Source organism: Schistocerca serialis, chromosome 5 (genome assembly GCF_023864345.2).
Source record: "Schistocerca serialis cubense isolate TAMUIC-IGC-003099 chromosome 5, iqSchSeri2.2, whole genome shotgun sequence".
Taxonomy (NCBI): Eukaryota; Metazoa; Arthropoda; class Insecta; order Orthoptera; family Acrididae; genus Schistocerca; species Schistocerca serialis.
Window position 1 is genome coordinate 245046332 of NC_064642.1, and position 20314 is coordinate 245066645.

Genomic DNA, 20314 nt, shown 5'->3' on the forward strand with positions numbered 1-20314 from the left:
AGACTGCTCACATGTGAGTTGTTTACCCAACCATGCCCAGCTCAAACAGTCACTCTGCCGGATACAGGTTGGAGGATTCAGCTAATCACTCCATGAACTCTGTGTGTGTGTGTGTGTGTGTGTGTGTGTGTGTGTGTGTGTGTGACGAGAGAGAGAGAGAGAGAGAGAGAGAGAGAGAGATCCTACTCTCTGAGACAACTGTGTGTAACTTGCAGTGCTGCCAATTTGTACGTGGTAGTTTGGGACAGCACTTTGATTGCTATGCTAGTATATAATGAACTTTCTAACGTGTGGAGACCAATGTACATTTACAATTACTTGTCTGAAGAGGATGCACTGTACTAAAGCAGAATATTCCTGCACTATTTCTTTCCATTTCATAACTATAAAGGAAGGATGAATTTTAGTAAGAATTCCATGATCCTTAAGGAAACCTCTGCAAGATGTATGGTTATTTAATATGGTTATCTAATAAAATGGTTGTTTAGTCTCATGCCTCTTGCACTGTGTATGTGCCGGTCTTAGCCAGCTACAGCAGTTAACTTGTGCCGCCACTTGCAACTATGATTGTATCACTCTGATAACTGACTGTCTTTTTTTTATGACCTATATTCTTGACTCATGGAACAAACCCATGTCTTTTGACAATAGCACTGTTGCCGAAAATTTAAAAGTTGTCATGTGAGTTCATGTCACTTTTACCATTCTGATAAAGGTAGTCTTAGAGCTACCAAAACCTGTCAATATGTTTTTAAAAAAAGTTGTTTGCAACCAGTTGGCTGACTGTTACACTTCATATATTTGCATAAATGGCTGCTGAGCGCACAGTCAAAAATAATTTTTTATATTTTAAACTATCTAACATTCTTACTTCCCATTTATATTGAATAAATACTTCATTGCTTTAGACGCTTTCTTTCAGAACATAATTCCGTAAAACCACAGACCAAAAATATGCAAAATGAACTAACACACTTATCTTTAGGTCACCACAATGAAATATACTTGCACAGGCAGAGTGTGCTCCACAATGCTTCCTGGTTAGTGCATCTGCGTGTTGATTCCATTTTAACTTGTTAACCACCTGGATTCCCAAGGAATTCAACACAGTGTTTTATTTAATGTGTAAGTAACATTATTATCTCTCTTTTCTCATAAATATGTGATATGTATTACTGTTATCATGTGCTCTACATCCTTAGGATTCTTGTCACTATGGATCTACGGCACAAAAAAGTACATTTTACCTAAGTTGGTAATGCTGGAAGAAAATTTCTTAATGCTAGCTAATGATATACATCTAAATTTGAAACAGTTTTATTGAGCTATGGGACCAGTTAGTCCTATTTAGACTTTTTATCAACTTCATTCCATATTCAGGATAAGACATTCAGTAATAAATCTGATATTCTTTCTGTTATCCTTCTACACTTTGTGGCAATACATTGGGCACTACAAACATTCTATGAAGGAAAATGATAAATTATAACTGAATATATTGTTATGAGTGATAAGTTTCCCAAGCACAATTAATATAAATAAAATGTATGTATTTATTTATTCAAAGAATTTAAATGAGGGGTTATCTTTCTCAGATCATAGGCAGTCTCACTAAACCCTAAATGGAGGAATGTAACATATAACACTCCACTAAGGAAGGTACCAAGTCTGCTTCTGTTCTTAACATACATAAATAATCTTCAAATGCCTCTAATGGACAGTTTAGAAATTGTGATGCTCGCTGATGGCTCCAGCATATTAATTAAGGGAACAAACTCAGATGTGTCACTTCCTTTTATTTCTATGCAGAGAAAAACTGTAGAAGACAAAAAGTTCTGTAACTTTATCACCAAAAACTTCTCTGAATTGTAATACGATCTCTCTCCTTCCAAGTTCTACATTTTTAGCTTAAACTTAAGTTTATCAGACGTCTGTATAATGCCATTACTGATTACACACCGTGTGCGCAAGAATGGCATGACAATGCCAGCAGCTGTTGCAACCAGAAGGAGAATGACCTGCAAGACAGTCAGCAGTACATTGATAAGCTTCACTGCAAGTGCCCGAGCATTTGAGTTGTCCAGTCCTTCGAGCGTCACATATTGCTGTTGCTGTTGCTGCTGGTGTTCCATCTTTGAGATCTGTAGGAAAATATGTTAGAGAGAGATAATCTTATACTGGTGTTTGGCTAAGGTCAAATATTAGTGTGTATCAACAAGCAACATACATTTATTTATTTTCAAAAAGAAGTTGTTAAGGTACAAAGATTTCTTCAAAGAATCTGTAAAATATTTTAGTACATTTCTCCTATTTTGGCACCAGCTGCAGTTGCAGTTCTTATTCATACAGTTAAGTTTTTTGGCCATAATAGCCACCTGGTTCTGTTTTTAAAACAGAGATCTCCACCAGTATTTGTAATATGGAAAGGAGGGCACTATCATGGTCCAGTCTAGCACTTGCATCAACAATCGATACCAGTCACCACCCATCTTTACCATTTGTTTTTCCACAGCTTGCAACATACACAATGCTCACTTACACAAAGTCCCATGCCCCAAAACAATGACTGTTCCAGAATATTATCACAGGATGTGCTATGTTAAAAGTAAATGAAATTTTGACAATGAAATGTTAATACATGGTATGCACCAATATAAATTGTCAGCTTTATCTGTGCGACAGCTGTGCTTATCTAGATTCTTAAAACTGCTATGTAATGTCTTTCATTCAACTGGATAAACTGGAATACTACTAGTAGTCATAAAAAATTGTTTATTTTCAATAGTTATTTGTCAATAGAAATTCATCAAAAGTTGATGATGGTTTATAGGGAAACTTACTTTGTTCAAACAATTGAGAAATGAGGAACTGAATTCAAAGGTGACTGCACTCCCTATAAAAAAAGCTGCAAACATAAATGGAGGGGGAAAAAAAACAAGAAACTGTACAACTCAGAATTGGACAATAGACAATGCAAGTCACATGAAATAGCTGCTCCCTTGGAACGGAGAAAGATTTAATACAATACACAAAGGATTAACTGTGGGAGATGTTTATATGTGATGGCTAACCAGTGAGTGGTAGCTAGTAGGCCTGCATACATGCATCATATGTCTGACTGACTTGACAGCTTGCTAATTTATTATTCAAAGAAGTTCTGAATGCTTTCTCCAAACCAATTACTGCGACAATGCACATGCAACAGAAATATTTTAGAAATTGTAGCTTCAAACAGGCCTGACCTTATTGACCTCATCGATAAAGAGAGAGGGATTAGCAATCACAATATAGTCACAATGGCTATTAAGGTTAATAAATACATCAAGAAGACTAGGAGAATCTTTGTTTTGGAAAGAGCAGATAAGCACTGTTAGCATGCTACTCTGACAATGAACAGATATCTTTCAGTTCCAATATGAATGCACATACAGGAATTATGACAAAATTTAAAGTGGTTGTAAATTGTGTCCTGGAGAAGTAAGTGCTGAGTAAGTGAATTAAGGACACAAACGGCCCACTGTGGTTTAATAAAAAAATAAAAATTCTGAGAAAACAGATATTACTGTATTTTCAGTTCAAAAGAGAACACAGAGATGCACACAGACAAAAGATGATTGAAGTCATGCAACTACGCAAAGATCTCTGTGCAAAGATAACTTACAAAGAAAAGAAAAAACAGAAAAAGCTCTGGGCAAAGCATACAGCCGCTACCATCATACATTAGTAAAAGACTCCTGAAGAACTAGAGAAAATTCTGGTTCTATGTAAAATTGCTAAATGTATCAGAGGCTTCTATTCAGTCATTTGGCCAAAAGTCTGGTGTGCAAACAGAAGACAGCAAAGGAAGCCACTTGGAAGGAAGAGGAGACAAAGGCCAGAGCTAAAATGGGAAAAATACAGACAGGAAGCGATGGAAGATAGAAATTTAAGAACAGATGACTGGAGCGAAAGAGGCCTTTGGAGATAAAACTCTTACTTCCTGAGAGAGAGAGAGAGAGAGAGAGAGAGAGAGAGAGAGAGAGAGAGAGAGAGAGACGAGGAGGAAGAAAACAAGGTGTTTAATTGTGAGGCCAAACACTTTCATAATGACCTCACAAAGCTACAAAGATTAGTTTTTCATGACACATCCTGAAAGGACAGAATACAATGAACGACCAAGTAAAAAGGTGACAACTGCAGTCCATTCACCTCAGCATCAGCTCAATTATTTGTGAACTCTACAGAGAGGAATTCATTCTCTTGCTCTTCTTAAGTTATTGCCACTGTATAGGCACCACAGCATATTTCTATTTTTAATTTCTTGCACACAGTATAGTTGTTACATCGCTAATCATATTGCAAACATATAATGCGTATCAAGAGCAATGGTATCCATTGCGATTTAGCAACAGGAGAGTGTTTTGGATGCCTTATGTCATATGCCACGGCCACAGAAGGTACTGCTGAAATTGGTGGTAATAATAATCTTTTTTTGACCATAACAACCTTACAATCCTTGACATTGCAATTATCCAGGATGATTGCTTTTATCTTGCACATCAACTAAGAATTAGCAAAATTTAAATATTCAGTAATTAATTTTCTGGAAAAGAAGTATTTGCTTTGTTAAGAATAGTAAACAGCCCTCTAGCTTTTAATTTATAAATAGTGTAGATCATTAGATTCTAAATGGGATTTTCTATGTCACAGAACAATGCACACACAACACAGTCAAAGTTAATTTCCCTTCTGCCCACTTGAATCATGTCATGTGGCATTTCAAAAAACTTCCTTTTTGTGCCTTATTCTTTTTAAATACTAACAACAGATCATATAACCTTGTAAAACATGATTCCTGATCACAAAGCTACACCTTCCACTTACAGTAAATTGTCCATCAGTTGAGGAGATAGTTAATACTGATGTTGGTTTAATATATTATTTCTATACCTGTTACATTTAGGTAAAGTTACTGACAAGAACAGTCCCAAATATTCACACAAAAATATACACAATAAAGTTCTTGTGTCCGTTTCCAAACTCTGGCCTCCAGTGTCTGCCATATCACTGTCAGGTGCTGACTTCACTGTGAATACTTTTCATTTCTAGGGTCAGTGCACAGTTCTATGCATGACTCAGTCGTGGGCCTCTATCTTTGTTGATTAGACCATCTTGAATCCTAATTTTGATGGCATGTAGATACAGATAAATGTGTGTAGGTTTTATGAGCACACCATGTCTCAGCTTGCTACCTGGTTTCTATTTCACCAGGACATCAAGAAATGGGAGGGGACCATGCTGTTCCACCTCCATGGTAAACTGTATGTTGGAGTGAAACTACACACACTGATCTTTACCTACATGCCTCCAGCAGTTACCACAAGTCTCAGCGTGTAGGCTTTTCTGCACACTTGTTCAGAGGTCACCATCCATCTGTGACCAAGACAGCCTTCCAATGGAGCTGAGGTACCTGTAGATGACATTTTGAAGAAATGAATATAGGAACAACCAGATAAAGTATGCATTTAGACAGGCTGCACCTACAAAACCGCTGGAAGGAAAAGGAGAGCATCAATCACTAGAATGCATCCTGTTTGTCTGCAATACCTCAAGAAAAGTCGACAGAATCTTGGAGCAACATAATGTTAAAAGTATATTTCATCCACACCTAAAACCTTTACACTACTACATCCAGTAAAGGCTAGGCCTTAAAAAAAACCATAGGTCAAACAAATCCTCTGCCAGTGGTGCAAAACAAACACTGGGCAGAGGTTTTGTGAATGTAGATGCCACACTGAATTAAACCATACCATACCATACCATACTATTACAACACCAAACTACTTAGGCAGTCTTCATCCTTCTGGGCTGTAAGATCAAAGAGGCCATTAACATTAGGGTTCAAGGTGGTGTAACCAACAAAGATAGTGGCCTAAAACTAAGTTGGGCGTGGAACCTTGAACCGACCTTAGAAAACAAAGAGTGATCCTCTACAGTGAGGTCTTCAGTTGACAGTAATAGCATGGACACTGGCAGCGAGTTTGGAGCGGGGTGTTGCTCACTCCCTCCCCCCCCCCCCTCCCCCCCCCACCTCCACCACCACCACCACCACCACCACCACCACCACCACAGCAGGAACCACATAGACAGCACTAGGATATGAGTGGTGGAGGGGATAATGGTCAGTGTACATAGGATAGAATGGAATAGCAGACATCAGGGGCCACCTGAAGTTGGCGATAAATCTGTTTGCCGGAGTGTCATGGAGGAATTACAAAGTGACCTGGGCGGACACCCAAGAATTCTTCAGACCAGAAATATGCTGGGAAAACATCAGATCAAATTACCATTTTCTTCTAGAGTGAATACTGGACTGCAAGTTTTATGGAAGAAGACAGGCTATTAAAAGGGTTCATGATGGAATTGACATTGATGAATATTGCCGTATTTCCAGGGCATAACTGAATTACCACTGCTGTTGTACATTGTGACAGGAACTTTTCCGAACTGTTTACAACACAGGTGAGGAAATCATCTCAGCCTTTTTAAATCTGATCTAAAAACGTGTGTGTATTGTATATTTATCATACATCAATTTTGTGATAATAAGGACAAAGTGATATGTCCTTTTGTGGAGCTAGAGAGATCACTGCGCACAACACACAAATAAGCAACTGAACTGGACGTACCAACCTAATAGTGAGTAGCACCCCCTGTTAACCTGATCATGGCTGTAGCTCATCATCATGGCAATTACTAGATAAGACGCCAAAAGTGTTCAGGAGCTGTCCTGATCAGTGACCAAACAACTTCTACCCAAACCTCTGAGAAACTAGTCAGAACTGGTTCCGAGCTAGCATATCTCACTCAGTGGCACTCACCCGTGTTCAATGGTTTGACATCAAGAGACGAATGGGGACCACATAAGCAATACCACTATCATATCATATCAGAGGAACGTTCAACCACTGCTGCATAATCTCAAGAGTGACAGAGTCGTGTACCACCATCATAAATATGCAAGTCACCTGTGCATGGTGAAGGCTCAGAAAAGGCTGCACAGGAATGGACATTAGGTTCATTTACCACTTGACAGGAGGAGATGAAAGATTATATCAGGGGCTGCATTTGACTGTGCATAGACTACACACCACCCACGTAAACCTACCTTCTACTTCTACATATGTGCTGTGCAAGCCACTGTATGGCGTGTGGCTGAGGGTACTTTGTAGCACTACTAGTCTTCCCCCTCCCTATTCCACTCGCATAGAGAGTGTGTGAAAAACAACTGTCTATGTACCTCTGTACAAGCCTTAACTTCTCTTATATTCATTGTCCTTAGGCAAAATGTGTCTTGGTAGCAACAGGATCATTCAGCAGTCGGCTTCAAATGATGATTCTCTAAATTTTCTCACCGTCTGCCTAAATGATGCCCTGTCGGCAAGCACGTTGCATAGCTTCACATGGTTTTTTATGTACTTTAACTCTGCCATTGTCAGGTAACAATATGTACCACAGCCTGTCAGCCCACAAGAACTCTTATCAGCAGTATTATTCTCCATACAGAGTGATGTACTGTGAGAGTTGTGTGTGAGTTTGTTGCTTCTTCAACACATAACAAGGAGGTGGTCGTGAATGGTAAGACTGCTCACAGTGGTTCTTCTCACCTCACATTAAATTCACAATCTATTTGCTCCATTAACCAAAGTTGATGGTGAGTCCTCTCACCAATGCACTGTTGCCCACAGTAGTCAACTTGAGTGACAGAGGTTTTCCTCAAATCAACATACAAGCAATTCAATCTCAACACTGCAACACATGAGAAACTTGGTGCCTCTGGTATTTAAAGGATCAAATGTTTCATGTAGAGAGCACCCACAGTGACGGAACGAGCCCATATTAAGTGGCTCACCCAACTCATGACTGACTGCTGTGTGAATAGTCAGTATGGGGTAGATGACATGACAGGCCAAACTATTCGATTGGCCATGGCAGCAGAAGAACTCTTGGCTCAAATGTAATATCTGTCTTCATCTCTAATTCAATCACCCACAACTGTAGTTTGTGAATAAATGATTATACAGGTGAACTACAGTACACTAAATATCAATTTGTAGCCCTTGTTGGGTCAAAATGTGACAACTCTGTTACGAGTCCAACCTGCAAGCATTGGGGAAATTACATGGTAAGAAGCCTCTAGAGTAACTCTGGTCTGTTGCCATTGTTTTTGTGGTTTGTGATTTAAGGGAAGTCTTGTGGCCTTTTACTAAACATTGCTTGTTTTAATTAACTCTCTCTTTGGTTTCCATGTTGTCCAACTAGTGATTTGTGATCAGGTCGAAGTCAGTGCCCATAGTACTTCACACAATAAACACACACCTCTGTGTTTCACCAATTGTAATTTATGTTATACAGTATGTACAAGTAAGACAAACAAAAGTAATAGAAAAATGATTGAATTTTCTTAAGTTACACTGGCCTTTCAAGAACTAAAAATTTTCTGAATTCCAGAAAAAGATATCTCATTAACAGAAAAATAAATAATATATAAAATCAAAAACACAGACCAGTTCCAGTGTGGAGTCAGCATAGTCTAATAGCAGAACATACAATGGCCATCATCAGCACATCAACCTACCTTTGTTTGGCAGCTGTCTAGCATGTCGTGGATGTCACGGAGTCGTTCTTCACTCTGGTATTGCACCTTCTCCTCCATGTCAGCCAGCGCCTGTTTCAGGTTCTCCACTTCATTCTGGTGCAGCTCAGTGAGGTCGTTGACTTGCTCCTCCAGACGCTCACTGCGGAAGCGTTCTTCTGTCAATGCCTGGCTTAGGAAACTCACCTCCTGCTGCAGTGACTGCTGTAGGCATTGAGGAAAGAAATGTTGCATTTTGAAAGTAGTTCGAGTCCTAGCATAGCTGGCAAACAAGTGTACAGCAATCGATGAGTGCCAACACAATGAATTTGCATCACCTTCCACTCACTCAATTCTGTCAAATAACTCTCAAGGTTTAGAGACAAAACTATTTTTACTCATCCTAGCATAGGTGGCATGATCTTATAATGTTATATATGAACGCTGGTCAAACGACTACATCAAAGGGACCAAACTGCTTTGTCATCAGTCCCTTGTTCCTGTTAAATCAGTCCCACAATGGAAAGAATAAAACAAATGAGATGTACAAGGTGTGATTGGAAAGTTTTAAGAATGGGCTTGTAATTGTACAGTGGTGGTACTTACAAGCTACTGTGATGCATCTCTTTCAAAATAGTCCCCTTCTGACTGAACACACTGACTCCAATGGTGTTTCCACTTTTGGAAACATTCTGGAAATTATTTTCCTGAAGTGGTTAAGAACGCTCTCTGTATTTGCCTGGATGTCTTCAATCAAGTCAAATTGTTTCCCTTTCAGTGAAAATTTCAGTTTAGGAAACAGGTAGAAGTCCGCAGGGGCCAAATCAGGTGAATATGGCAGCTATGGAAGCACAGGAATTTTGAAGTTGGTCAAAAATTCAACAATGGAGAAGACACAATGAGCCTGAACATTGTCACGGCTTAGCACCCAACTCCTGTCTTTCTATAATGGTCTTTTCTTCTGCACCTTTTCACGCAAACACTCAAGGACACATTTGTAGTATTCCTTGTTAGTTGTCTGTCCCCAGCAGTGAATTCATGATGCACAATACCAGTAGAATTGAAAAAAATCACCAACATTGTCTTCACCATCGACAAACTTTGCCGTGCCTTTTTCGGTCATGGTGTATCTGGGGTCTTCCACTGCGAACACTGCACTTCAGTTTCAGGATCATATCCATATATCCATGATTCGTCACCTGTAATCACCCTGTTTAACAAATCTGGGTCATTTTTAGCCTGATTGATCAGTTCATGGCACACTTCAAGTCAGTATTGTCTCTGGTCACTTGACAACACTTTTGGAATGAATTTTAGGGACACTCGAGGCATGTTCAGATCTTCAGTTAAAATTGACTTAACAGCATAGAAACTTAAATTAAGTTCATCAGCCATCTATCTAATTGTAAGTCAACGATCAGAGTGCAGTAAGTCGTGAACTTTCACAAGATTTTCATTCGTTTTTGAGGTGGAAGGATGGGCGGACTGTGGTTCATCTTCAAATGATTCATGGCCATTTTGAAATCTGTTGAATCAGACAAAAACATTTGACTGGCTCATACAATTATCTCCAAAAGCTGTTTTCAATAGTTCTTAAGTCTCAGAAGCTGATTTCTTGGTTTTAAAACAAAATTTCAAATAAACTTGTTGCTCCATTTTTATGTCCATTTTCACTCAGACAGAATCTGGCAACAAGCCCTAACAGACCCACACTCAACCAGCTGTCACAACGAACTGAATAAAGGAAATGCAATTTCCTGTCAAGAGGGCATTCAAGGACAAGGCAATGACACACTCCCTAACCTCCGTGTACCTGAACGCCAAACCAGTAAGCAGTAGCTGATCCATTCTTAAAACTTTCCAATCACACCTCATACAGTACAATACCGAAAGTAAGGAAAAACCACGAGCACAACAGAAAGGCAACAAACACTACAAGGAACAAAAGAGGACAAGAAAACCACAAAGAGATGCAAAAAACAGGTAGAAGAGATTAAAACAAGAAAGCAGATTACCATGGCTGGCGGACCATGAGAATGAAAAGGAGAAGCCAGCCACTCTGAAACACATTAAAACCTCCAGCCTAAAAGCACTAGGCTGGAGGACACAGAGGGACAAAGGATATGCACTAAAACTTAAAGAGAATAATAAAACCCACCCTCACAAACAAAACATAAAACTAGATCAGCCGATGAGGCGCTGTCAGCTAAAATTAATAGCAACGAGTCCGGTAACCGAAGATTTTGTCGCACGGCAGCCAAAGTAGGACAGCGCAACAGAATATGGGCCACTGTCAACCGGGCGTCACACCGACACTGAGGTGGGTCTTCAAGGCACAGGAGATAGCCGTGGGTGACCCAAGACTGGCCAACACAGAGCCGGCAGAGAACCACAGAGTCCCTGCAAGAGGCACTCGTGGAGGACTTCCACACATTCATAGTCTCCTTAATAGCATGCAGTTTGCTGTGCATACTGTTATGCCATTTCACCTCCCAAACCCAAAAAACCTTGCGGCGTAATAAGGAACGCAGGTCAGTTACAGGAATGCTGATCTCCGTAAGCAGTTTCCGCGTATCCTGTTTGGCTAGCCTGTCAGCAAGTTCAATGCCTGTGGCCTCCACCAGGACGCTGGTCACTGGATTTGTCCTAAAAGCTCCCGTCACTAGTCAAACACCACGGTGGTGCACTGGGTTGAGTAAACGCAACACTGAGAGCACCGCCAAACCATAAATCAGACTCCCATAGTCAATTGAACAAAGGCTCTGTAGAGCTGCAGCAGCTTAGAGCGATCCGCACCAAAGTTAAGTGTTGCTCAGACAGCAGAGCGCATTGAGGTGCTGCCAGCACTTCCACTTAAGCTGACGAAGATGAGGGAGCCAAGTCAATTCTGCTTCGAAAATCAGTCCTAAGAATCAATATGTCTCCACTACAGTGAGTGGATCATTATTAAGGTAAAGTTCTGGTTCAGGATGAACAGTATGACACCGACAGAAGTGCACGACACATGACTTTGCAGCTGAAACCTGGAAGCCGTGAGCTAGAGCCCATGACTGTGCCTTGTGGATGGCTCCCTGTAGGTGCCGCTCTGCAACACCAGTACTAGAGGAGCAGTACGAAATGCAGAAGTTGTCTGCATACGGAGAAGGTGATACCGATGGCCCTACAGCTGCTGCTAGACCATTAACGGCCACTAAAAATAGAGATACAGTCAATATGGAGTCCCGCGGGACCCTATTCTCCTGGATGTGGGGGGGCTATGGGAGGCACTAACTTTGACATGGAAAGTACGGAGCGACAGGAAATTTTGGATAAAAATTGGGAGTGGGTCCCGGAGACCCCACTCATATAATGAGTCAAGGATATGATGTTGCCAGAACATGTTGTAAGCTTTTCATAGGGCAAAAAAGATGGCAACCAGGTGCTGGATCTGAAAAAGGCTGTGCGGATGGTGAACTCGAGGGACACAAGATTATCAGTGGTAGAGTGACCCTGGTGGAAACAGCTCAGGAATGGAGTCTGTAGGCCATGTGACTCCAGGAGCCAACACAACCACCACCTCACCGCATATTCTAGCAGCTTACAAAGAACGTTGGTGAGGCTGATGGGCTGATAGCTATCCACATCAAGCGTGTTTTTACTGGGTTTGAGCACTGGAATGATGGTACTCTCCTGCCATTGCGATGGAAAGACACCATCGCACCAGATCCGGTTGAAGATGATGAGGAAATGTCGCTTGTAGTTGGATGGAAGAGGGTTAACTGTGGTGTGTAGTGAACAAAGGACCTTCCCTTTCATCCGCTGTTTGAGAGTGCTTAAGGCCAGGGGATAATTCTCCGATGTAGAGGCTCGAGCATAGTGCTCAGCAATCGTGTTTGCATCGGTAGATAACATGCCATTTATGTTAACGCCAGGGACACCTGTTGGGGTCTAATACCCAAAAACATGTCTGATCTTCGTCCAGACTTGGGAAGGTGAAGTATGGCACCCAATGCTTGAGATGTACCGGTCCCAGGACTCTCTTCCCGTCTTTTTATAAGCTGGCGAATGCGGGCACAGAGCCGTTTAAAAGCTATTAGATGCTCCAGGGAAGGGTGCCACTTGTGTCACTGTAGAGCCCGCCTACGATCTTTAATGGCCTCAGCAATTTCCGGCGACCACCAAGGTACTGTCTTTTGCTGGGGGCACCCTAAGGAACAAAGGATCGCATTTTCCGCTGCAGAAATTATTGTCCTGGCGACTCACTCAACCATCACATTGATGTTACCATGGGGGGAGATTAAACCGTGACGGCAGAGGTTAAAGCTTCCAGTCTGCCTTGCTTGAAGCCCATCTGGGTAGGTGTCCATGGGCATGATGCCAGGGGAGTGATTGGAAGATGGGGAAGTGGTCACTACCACACAAGTCAACGTGGGATCTCCAGTTGACAGATGGGAGAAGTCCTGGGCTGCAGAGTGATAAATAAATAGCTGAGTAAGTACCATGAGTGACACTTAAGTGTGTAGTGGCCCCAGCATTTAGGAGGCAGAGGTCAAACTGAGACAGTAAGTTTTTGACATCTCTACCTCTGCCAGCAAGCATGGTACCAACCCACAAGGGGTTATGGGTGTTAAAATCTGCAAAAGTAGGAAAGGTTTAGGGAGTTGTTGAATCAGGGCATCCAATACGTTCAGGGCTACTGCTCCATCTGGAGGAAGATATACGTTGCAGACAGTTATTTCCTGTGTCGTCCTTTCCTAACAGCCACAACTTCAAGACGAGTTTGAAGGAGCACAGGTTCACTACATACCGAGTTCAGGACAGACACAAACTCCACCTGATACTATTGTATTCACTATGGTTCTTGTAATATCCCTTACAACTGCAAAGGGCAGGGCTTTGCATTGCCAGGAACCAGGTTTCCTGGAGGGCAATGCAGAAAGCAGGTGTAAAGCTTAACAGTTGCCTTGGCTCAGCTAGGTGCAGGGGAAAAAAAAAAAAAAAAAAAAAAAGAAAAAAAAAAAAAAAAAAAAAACACCACAATTCTACTGGAGGATTATGTTATTGTGAGGCAGGGAAGGCATGAAACACTCACTCATGGAGGCAGGTTACGCCTCAGGGTCACCTGCTGCCACTGACCGAGTATCTGTGCGATCAATATCCATTGTGTCTGAGGACCCAGCGGTATCTAGGTCCTCAGCAGACAACAGAATCTCCACTTAACGCTCAGACGCAGGACGCAGAGCTTGTAGGTAGCGATGGTGTGCATGGGGACTTTTTGTTTTTTGGTTTCTCTCGCTGCTCCTTAGGTTTTTCCGGCTGGGAGGGCTTCACTGATTCAGTCTCGGGGACTGAGGAGGACTGTGAAGCACTATGACCAACTACATGTAGATGCTACAACCACTGGCAAGTGTCTGCTTTACTACTGGTATGAACCTGGGAAGGGAGTGACCCAAGGGACCATTTCCTAGCAAAAGGAGCCAAAGAAGACTTACACTTCTCCAGCTGAGAAGTGGGGACTGATGTCACCGATGATTTTTGGGGGGGGGGGGGGGGGGGGGGGGGGGGTTTGCTCCCAAAGTAGGCGGTGCAGGAGCAACAGGGATAGGCCTACCACCATCAAGGAGGCAGGTGGAGTCTTACAGCTCTGAGAGCTGACGGGAATTGACGGTAGTGATATGGCTATTATTGTTCAGGTAGTGGTGGCATAAGATGATGTCATAGGCACAGGATGTAGCCTCTCAAATTTCCTCTTAGCCTCAGTGTAGGTCAGTCGGTCCAGGGTCTTGTATTCCATAATTTTCCTCTCTTTCTGTAAAATCCTGCAGTCTGGCGAGCAAGGTGAATGATGCTCCGCGCAGTTGACACAGATGGGACACACATGGAGTATTGGGATGTGATGGGTGTCTTCAATGTCGACGTGTGAGGCTGGAAGTACAGCGGGAAGACGTATGGCCGAACATCCAGCACTTAAAGCACCGCATCGGGGGAGGGATATAGGGCTTGACGTCACAGCGGTAGACCATCACCTTGACCTTCTCAGGCAATGTATCACCAAAATGAAATCACTGGTGGTAAACTGATTATCCCACAGACTCCAATGAACATGCCGGACAAATTGAACACCTCGCTGCTCCAAATTGGCGCACTGCTCATCATCAGACTGCACAAGAATGTCCCTGTGGAATATACACTACTGGCCATTAAAATTGCTACACCACGAAGATGACGTGCTACAGATGTGAAATTTAACCGACAGGAAGAAGATGCTGTGATATACAAATGATTAGCTTTTCAGAGCATTCACACAAGGTTGGCACCAGTGGCGACACCTACAACGTCATGACATCAGGAAAGTTTCGAAACGATTTCTCATACACAAACAGCAGTTGACTGTCGTTGCCTGGTGAAACGTTGTTGTGATGCCTCATGTAAGGAGGAGAAATGCGTACCATCACGTTTCAGACTTTGATAAAGGTCGGATTGTAGCCTATCGCGATTGAGGTTTATCGTATCATGACATTGCTGCTCGCGTGGGTCGAGATCCAATGACTGTTAGCAGAATATGGATTCGGCGGGTTCAGGAGGGTAATACGGAACGCCCTGCTGGATCCCAACAGCCTTGTATTACTAGTAGTCAAGATGGCAGGCATCTTAGCCACATGGCAGTAACAGATTGTGCAGCCTCGTCTCGATCCCTGAGTCAACAGATGGGGACGTTTGCAAGACAACAACCATCTGCACGAACAGTTCGACGACAGTTGCAGCAGCTAGGACTATCAGCTCAGAGACCACAGCTGCGGATACCCTTGACGTTGCATCACAGACAGGAGCACCTGCAATGGTGTACTCAACGACGAACCTGGGTGCATGAATGGCAAAACATCATTTTTTCGGATGAATCCAGGTTATGTTTACAGCATCATTATGGTCGCATCCGTGTTAGACGACATCACGGTGAGCGCATATTGGAAGCGTGTATTCGTCATAGCCATACTGGCATACCACCCGGCGTGATGGTATGGGGTGCCATTGGTTACACCTCTCGGTCACCTCTTGTTCGCATTGACAGCACTTTGAACAGTGGACGTTACATTTCAGATGTGTTACGGCCCGTGGTTCTACCCCTCATTCGATCCCTGCGAAACCCTACATTTCAGCAGGATAATGCACGACCACATGTTGCAGGTCCTGAACGGGCCTTTCTGGATACAGAAAATGTTCGACTGCTGCCCTGGCCAGCAAATTCTCCAGATCTCTCACCAATTGAAAACGTCTGGTCAATGGTGGCTGAGCAACTGGCTCGTCACAATACGCCAGTCAGTACTCTTGATGAACTGTGGTATCGTGTTGAAGCTGCATGGGCAGCTGTACCTGTACACACCATCCAAGCTCTGTTTGACTCAGTGCCCAGGCATATCAAAGCCGTTATTACGGCCAGAGGTAGTTGTTCTGGGTACTGATTTCTCAGGATCTATGCACTCAAATTGTGTGAAAATGTAATCATGTTAGTTCTAGTATATTTGTCCAATGAATACCCGTTTTTCATCTGCATTTCTTCTTGGTGTACGAATTTTAATGTCCAGTAGTGCAATACCCTGGACCATATTTAAGCTCTTATGGGGCGTGATGGAAACAGAAACATCCCTCAGATTGTCACAGGTGAGTAATGCCTCTGACTGGGCAGAGGATGCTGTTTTTATCAAGACTGACCTGGATCACATTTTGGACAATCTCTCCACCTCCCCAAACTTGTCCTCTAAATGCTCCCATGAAGATTCCCCATCAGCTCATATATATGAGGTACCGGGGCAAATAAGGTTTGCTGCCATCCTTATCCTTAGCCTTGCGTTCTTCCCATGGTGTGGCCAGGGAGGGGAACTATTTGGTATCATACTTCTTCGCATTGAAGTTAGACCTCGACCGCTTAGAGAGTGCTGGTGTTGGACCACCAGCAAGAGATGACTTAGTACGCTTCATGGCGTGTCATCCACCCTGATGCCAACCACTCTCAGCCAAGGCCACCTCGCAGGATGGCCATTGCCGGGAGTTCCGATGTCCCAGGGTGATGGGCACCTACTCCTTGGCATACACGGGGAGTTAACAGTGCAAGATTCAGCAGACTGGCTACTGTGCGGGATTTGAGGTGCAAAGAAGTCCTGGTCATTGTTGATACACAAAACAATGCTGCATAGTGGATGGAGGAAAATACACCCAGTAAGATGGAGAATGAGCGGGACAGCAAAGCCACGATGATGAAGGATGCTGAAGGTCGCAATGCACGATGGACACGATGCATCATGTAAGGCACTCTTCCCCAATTGGCTCGCTCTTCAGGAAAATTTGGAAAAATGGAGGTCAAACCCGACAGGGGACAATCACAAAGGCTGAAACATGTGAGACTCATTTTAGTCGCCTCTTACGGCAGTCAGGAATACCTCAGGCATACTATAACCCCCGCACCCGCAAGGAGACATTTGATATTCTACTGCACAAAGTCTGAGTGTAACAATTTTTTTGTGACTTTTCTCCTTGGCTTGTTCTTACTCTCCTTTTTATGTTCTGTTACATACACCATCTCATTCTTGTGGTGGTTAATTAAACACAAAGATTCTAGGTCTACCTTTGCTTTTCCCCCTTCACAACTTAACTTACTACTACTACTACTACTACTACTACTACTATTATGATTCCATCATCATGCAACCATTTACTGCTGCTATAATCTGGTCCAATGAAGCCAATGAGTCAGGTACAGAGTGCTATTTAAGAAGATTATGACTTCCTTGGGCAATATCTCTAAGGGTAGGTCTGGCAGGTGGGTTAATTGAGAGTAATTGGTGTTTAGAACAATGGTTCTGGTGATGGTGGCAGGTAACCTGGAAGGGCCCTTGGTAATATGAAATGAATTTTTAGTTTTCACCTTTGGCATGTAAGGGTTAGATAACCATACCCACTGTCCGAAGTGGTAAGAAGACAATTTTGCCTTCTCATTGTGGGTGTCTTCCTGTCTTTATGCAGCCTTCATCTTTTTGTCCTAAAACCAGATGTGTTTTAACTTTTTAGCAAAATCTCGAATAGAAGATGTATCTCCTCCCACAGTAAGTTGGAATAATCCAAAAGGAGATCACATGTTTTGGCAAAAAACAACCTCGTAGAAGGATAACCCCATGTTTTTGCTGATTTTCAAGTAATATATGGCACGACATAGAAGGGCATTCCAATTATTGCAGCTACTATTTACATCATAACTCAACATTTTCCCCACTGTCCTGTGAACTTTCAGTTCTGCTGTTCACTTGCAGCTGTAGTGCACTAGATTGTAACTTCTTTATGCACAGTAATAGGCATAACTGCTTCAATAGCTCATACATAAAGTTAGTGCCTGGGTCCATTACTTTAGTCTCTGGTGTTCCAAATTTCAACAGCTGGTTAACCATAGCCTGCACCAATGTTTCCATATGGGAAATGGAGGCAGGGCGTGGGAGGAGGCGCTGGGGAAGGGTGGTTGACAGCTGGTACGAAGAGGTAGAGGGTACAGAGGACAATGTTGTGGCACCGGTGAGCTACAGGCAGAGGGTGTTGTGTGCAGCACACAATCACGTAGAGGAGTGGATTGTGAAATATTACTGTATCTCATTGCTACCTATCACAACCCCTCGTAGAGCATTAAAGACAAACACCAGTCCTAATTGTCCAATTGTAAAGTGACCTGTTTCCAAATTACATACAAAAATAACCACTATTTCAGTATACATGTAATTTGAAAATGATGCTTTGCTGAAACTATATGTGTAAAAGCCACCGTGTGTATTTTGAATGTGCCAAAAGCATTTAACATTGTTCTTATGTGAGAAACACAATACAAATGTGAAATTAATACTGTAACTAATCGAAAGAAACAGTGCACATGGTCAGGATGTACCAATAAACCTATCATTATAAAATTACTACAGCAAATTAAATAGAACATATAAATAAAGCATGTTAATTGAATCTCCGATATATGTTAGCACTAAAATTCAGGCACTAGTTGATTTGTTATAAACAAATTTAGAAATGTAATTGTTACCTGTAACATAATTAGTCAGAAAATGTTATATTAACTCGTAACTAAGTTGAAAATAGGTTCACCTTGTTCAGCACTGAGAATGTAAATTTTTAGCAATGTGTATCTCATATTCGGTTTAACTTTTAACTGTGATTTTACATAAAATTGTAATTTTCATTGTAGGTAATTGTTAACAAAAGTATAAATAGAGGTCACGCAGGTGCCTTGGGGCACTCGTTTTTTGGCTAGGGTTGCGAGCAAATGTATTGTAGGCTCACTCGTTTGTTGATTGTTGTGAACACTGTGTCGTTTGATGTCAACTTTGGGTACATGTGATGTAACTGGTACAGTTCACCAGGCTCGGACACCAGAGTCCTGGAAATATATTGGTATTAAAACTGCACTGTACTTTGGAATTTATTTGGGAGTCTTCCGCAATCCTTTTCATAGGCTGCACAGCGACGAGACATGAATTCAGGAATTCTACAAAACCCCGAGAACTAAACAACTCTCAATGTTGGTAGAATTGATGTGAAAACAACAGCGCATCGACTGGGCATTTCACACAAAAAAAAAATTTGCAACGCGGAGGTGGGAAAATACAAACATCTCAATTGGGAGGACAAATGTAGACCAGAGGAAGAGGTGGCCATGGACAGGATGGTGTTAGTACAGCAGAAGTGAAGTTAGGCTTACAGGTCACAATTGGAGGTGGGAGTGGGACAGGGGCTAGTGGAGTTTGAGATCAGATGATACAGGGCCAAAGGATGTGTTGCATGGACAAATCTTATCTACATATGTCAGAGAAGATGGTGCAAGGGGGGGATCCAGAATCCAGATAGCACAGGTTGTGAAGCAGCCATTTAAACAGAATATGTTGTGCTGAGAAACCTGCACTGTCAATGGTGGTCAACTCTGCTCTTTACCATAGTTTGGTAGTGGCCATCAATTTGGTTGGATAACTGGTTGATGGTCACACACAAACAAAATGCTGGGCAGAAATTACAGCAGAGGTGTTGTATAATATGACTTCTTTCATAAATTTAAGCTACATTTAAATTTGTTTTTTTTTCTGATAAATAATTTATTATTTCATGCGTTTTCCATCACTGCGATGCAACTGAGTTTCTTTTAGTGCTTACAAACAATTATAACAGAAATCCTGAAAGAATAACTACTCTTACAGGAATTCAGTAGCCAAAAAGCAATTTGTGGATAGTGGAGGGAGAAAAAAGATGACAAAAATACCTTCAATGTTTCCAGCTCTTCACGAAGCCGCTCACAGTCTTCACCACGCTCATGTAGCTCTTGTAGGATAGATTCCAGATTAGAATATGAAACCTGCGGAGTGTGGTGCGCTGCAGGTTGATGGGGAGGAGGAGACTGTGGCAACTGGTGACCACCTCCTGCAGGTAAGCTCTCACTGGTCACAGAGCTGCACTCTGAATTTTCATCTGAAGGAAAGCGCAACGATGAGGCATGTGTGGATGTTAAACTGCATCCACCAGGTAGAGTTGCACTTCCATGGTGTGCTTTCTCATCCTCCACTGAGCTCCCGTCACCATTTCCTGTATGCACACAAATATTCAGACTGATACAATGAAATCTTTCTGATCAGTTCAATGTAGTGATTGACATTAAGAAAGTTATTACTTTCATAAATGTAAGACTTG

General features: G+C 42.2%; 1 protein-coding gene across 3 annotated transcripts in view; it reads right to left on the bottom strand.

Moving 5' to 3' along the window:
- The window catches only part of LOC126482296 (transmembrane and coiled-coil domains protein 2), a 183931-nt gene that overhangs the window by 14568 nt on the left and 149049 nt on the right, over positions 1 to 20314 (bottom strand). For 2 of the 3 annotated variants that reach the window (XM_050106307.1, XM_050106305.1), the window contains 3 exons: positions 19890 to 20209; positions 8618 to 8839; positions 1960 to 2141 (listed from right to left, as the gene is read on the bottom strand). In XM_050106307.1, the coding sequence (XP_049962264.1) occupies positions 1960 to 2141; positions 8618 to 8839; positions 19890 to 20209 (724 nt within the window). The remainder of the gene's footprint in view (positions 1 to 1959; positions 2142 to 8617; positions 8840 to 19889; positions 20210 to 20314) is intronic. The other variant, XM_050106306.1, reaches the window with a different exon arrangement.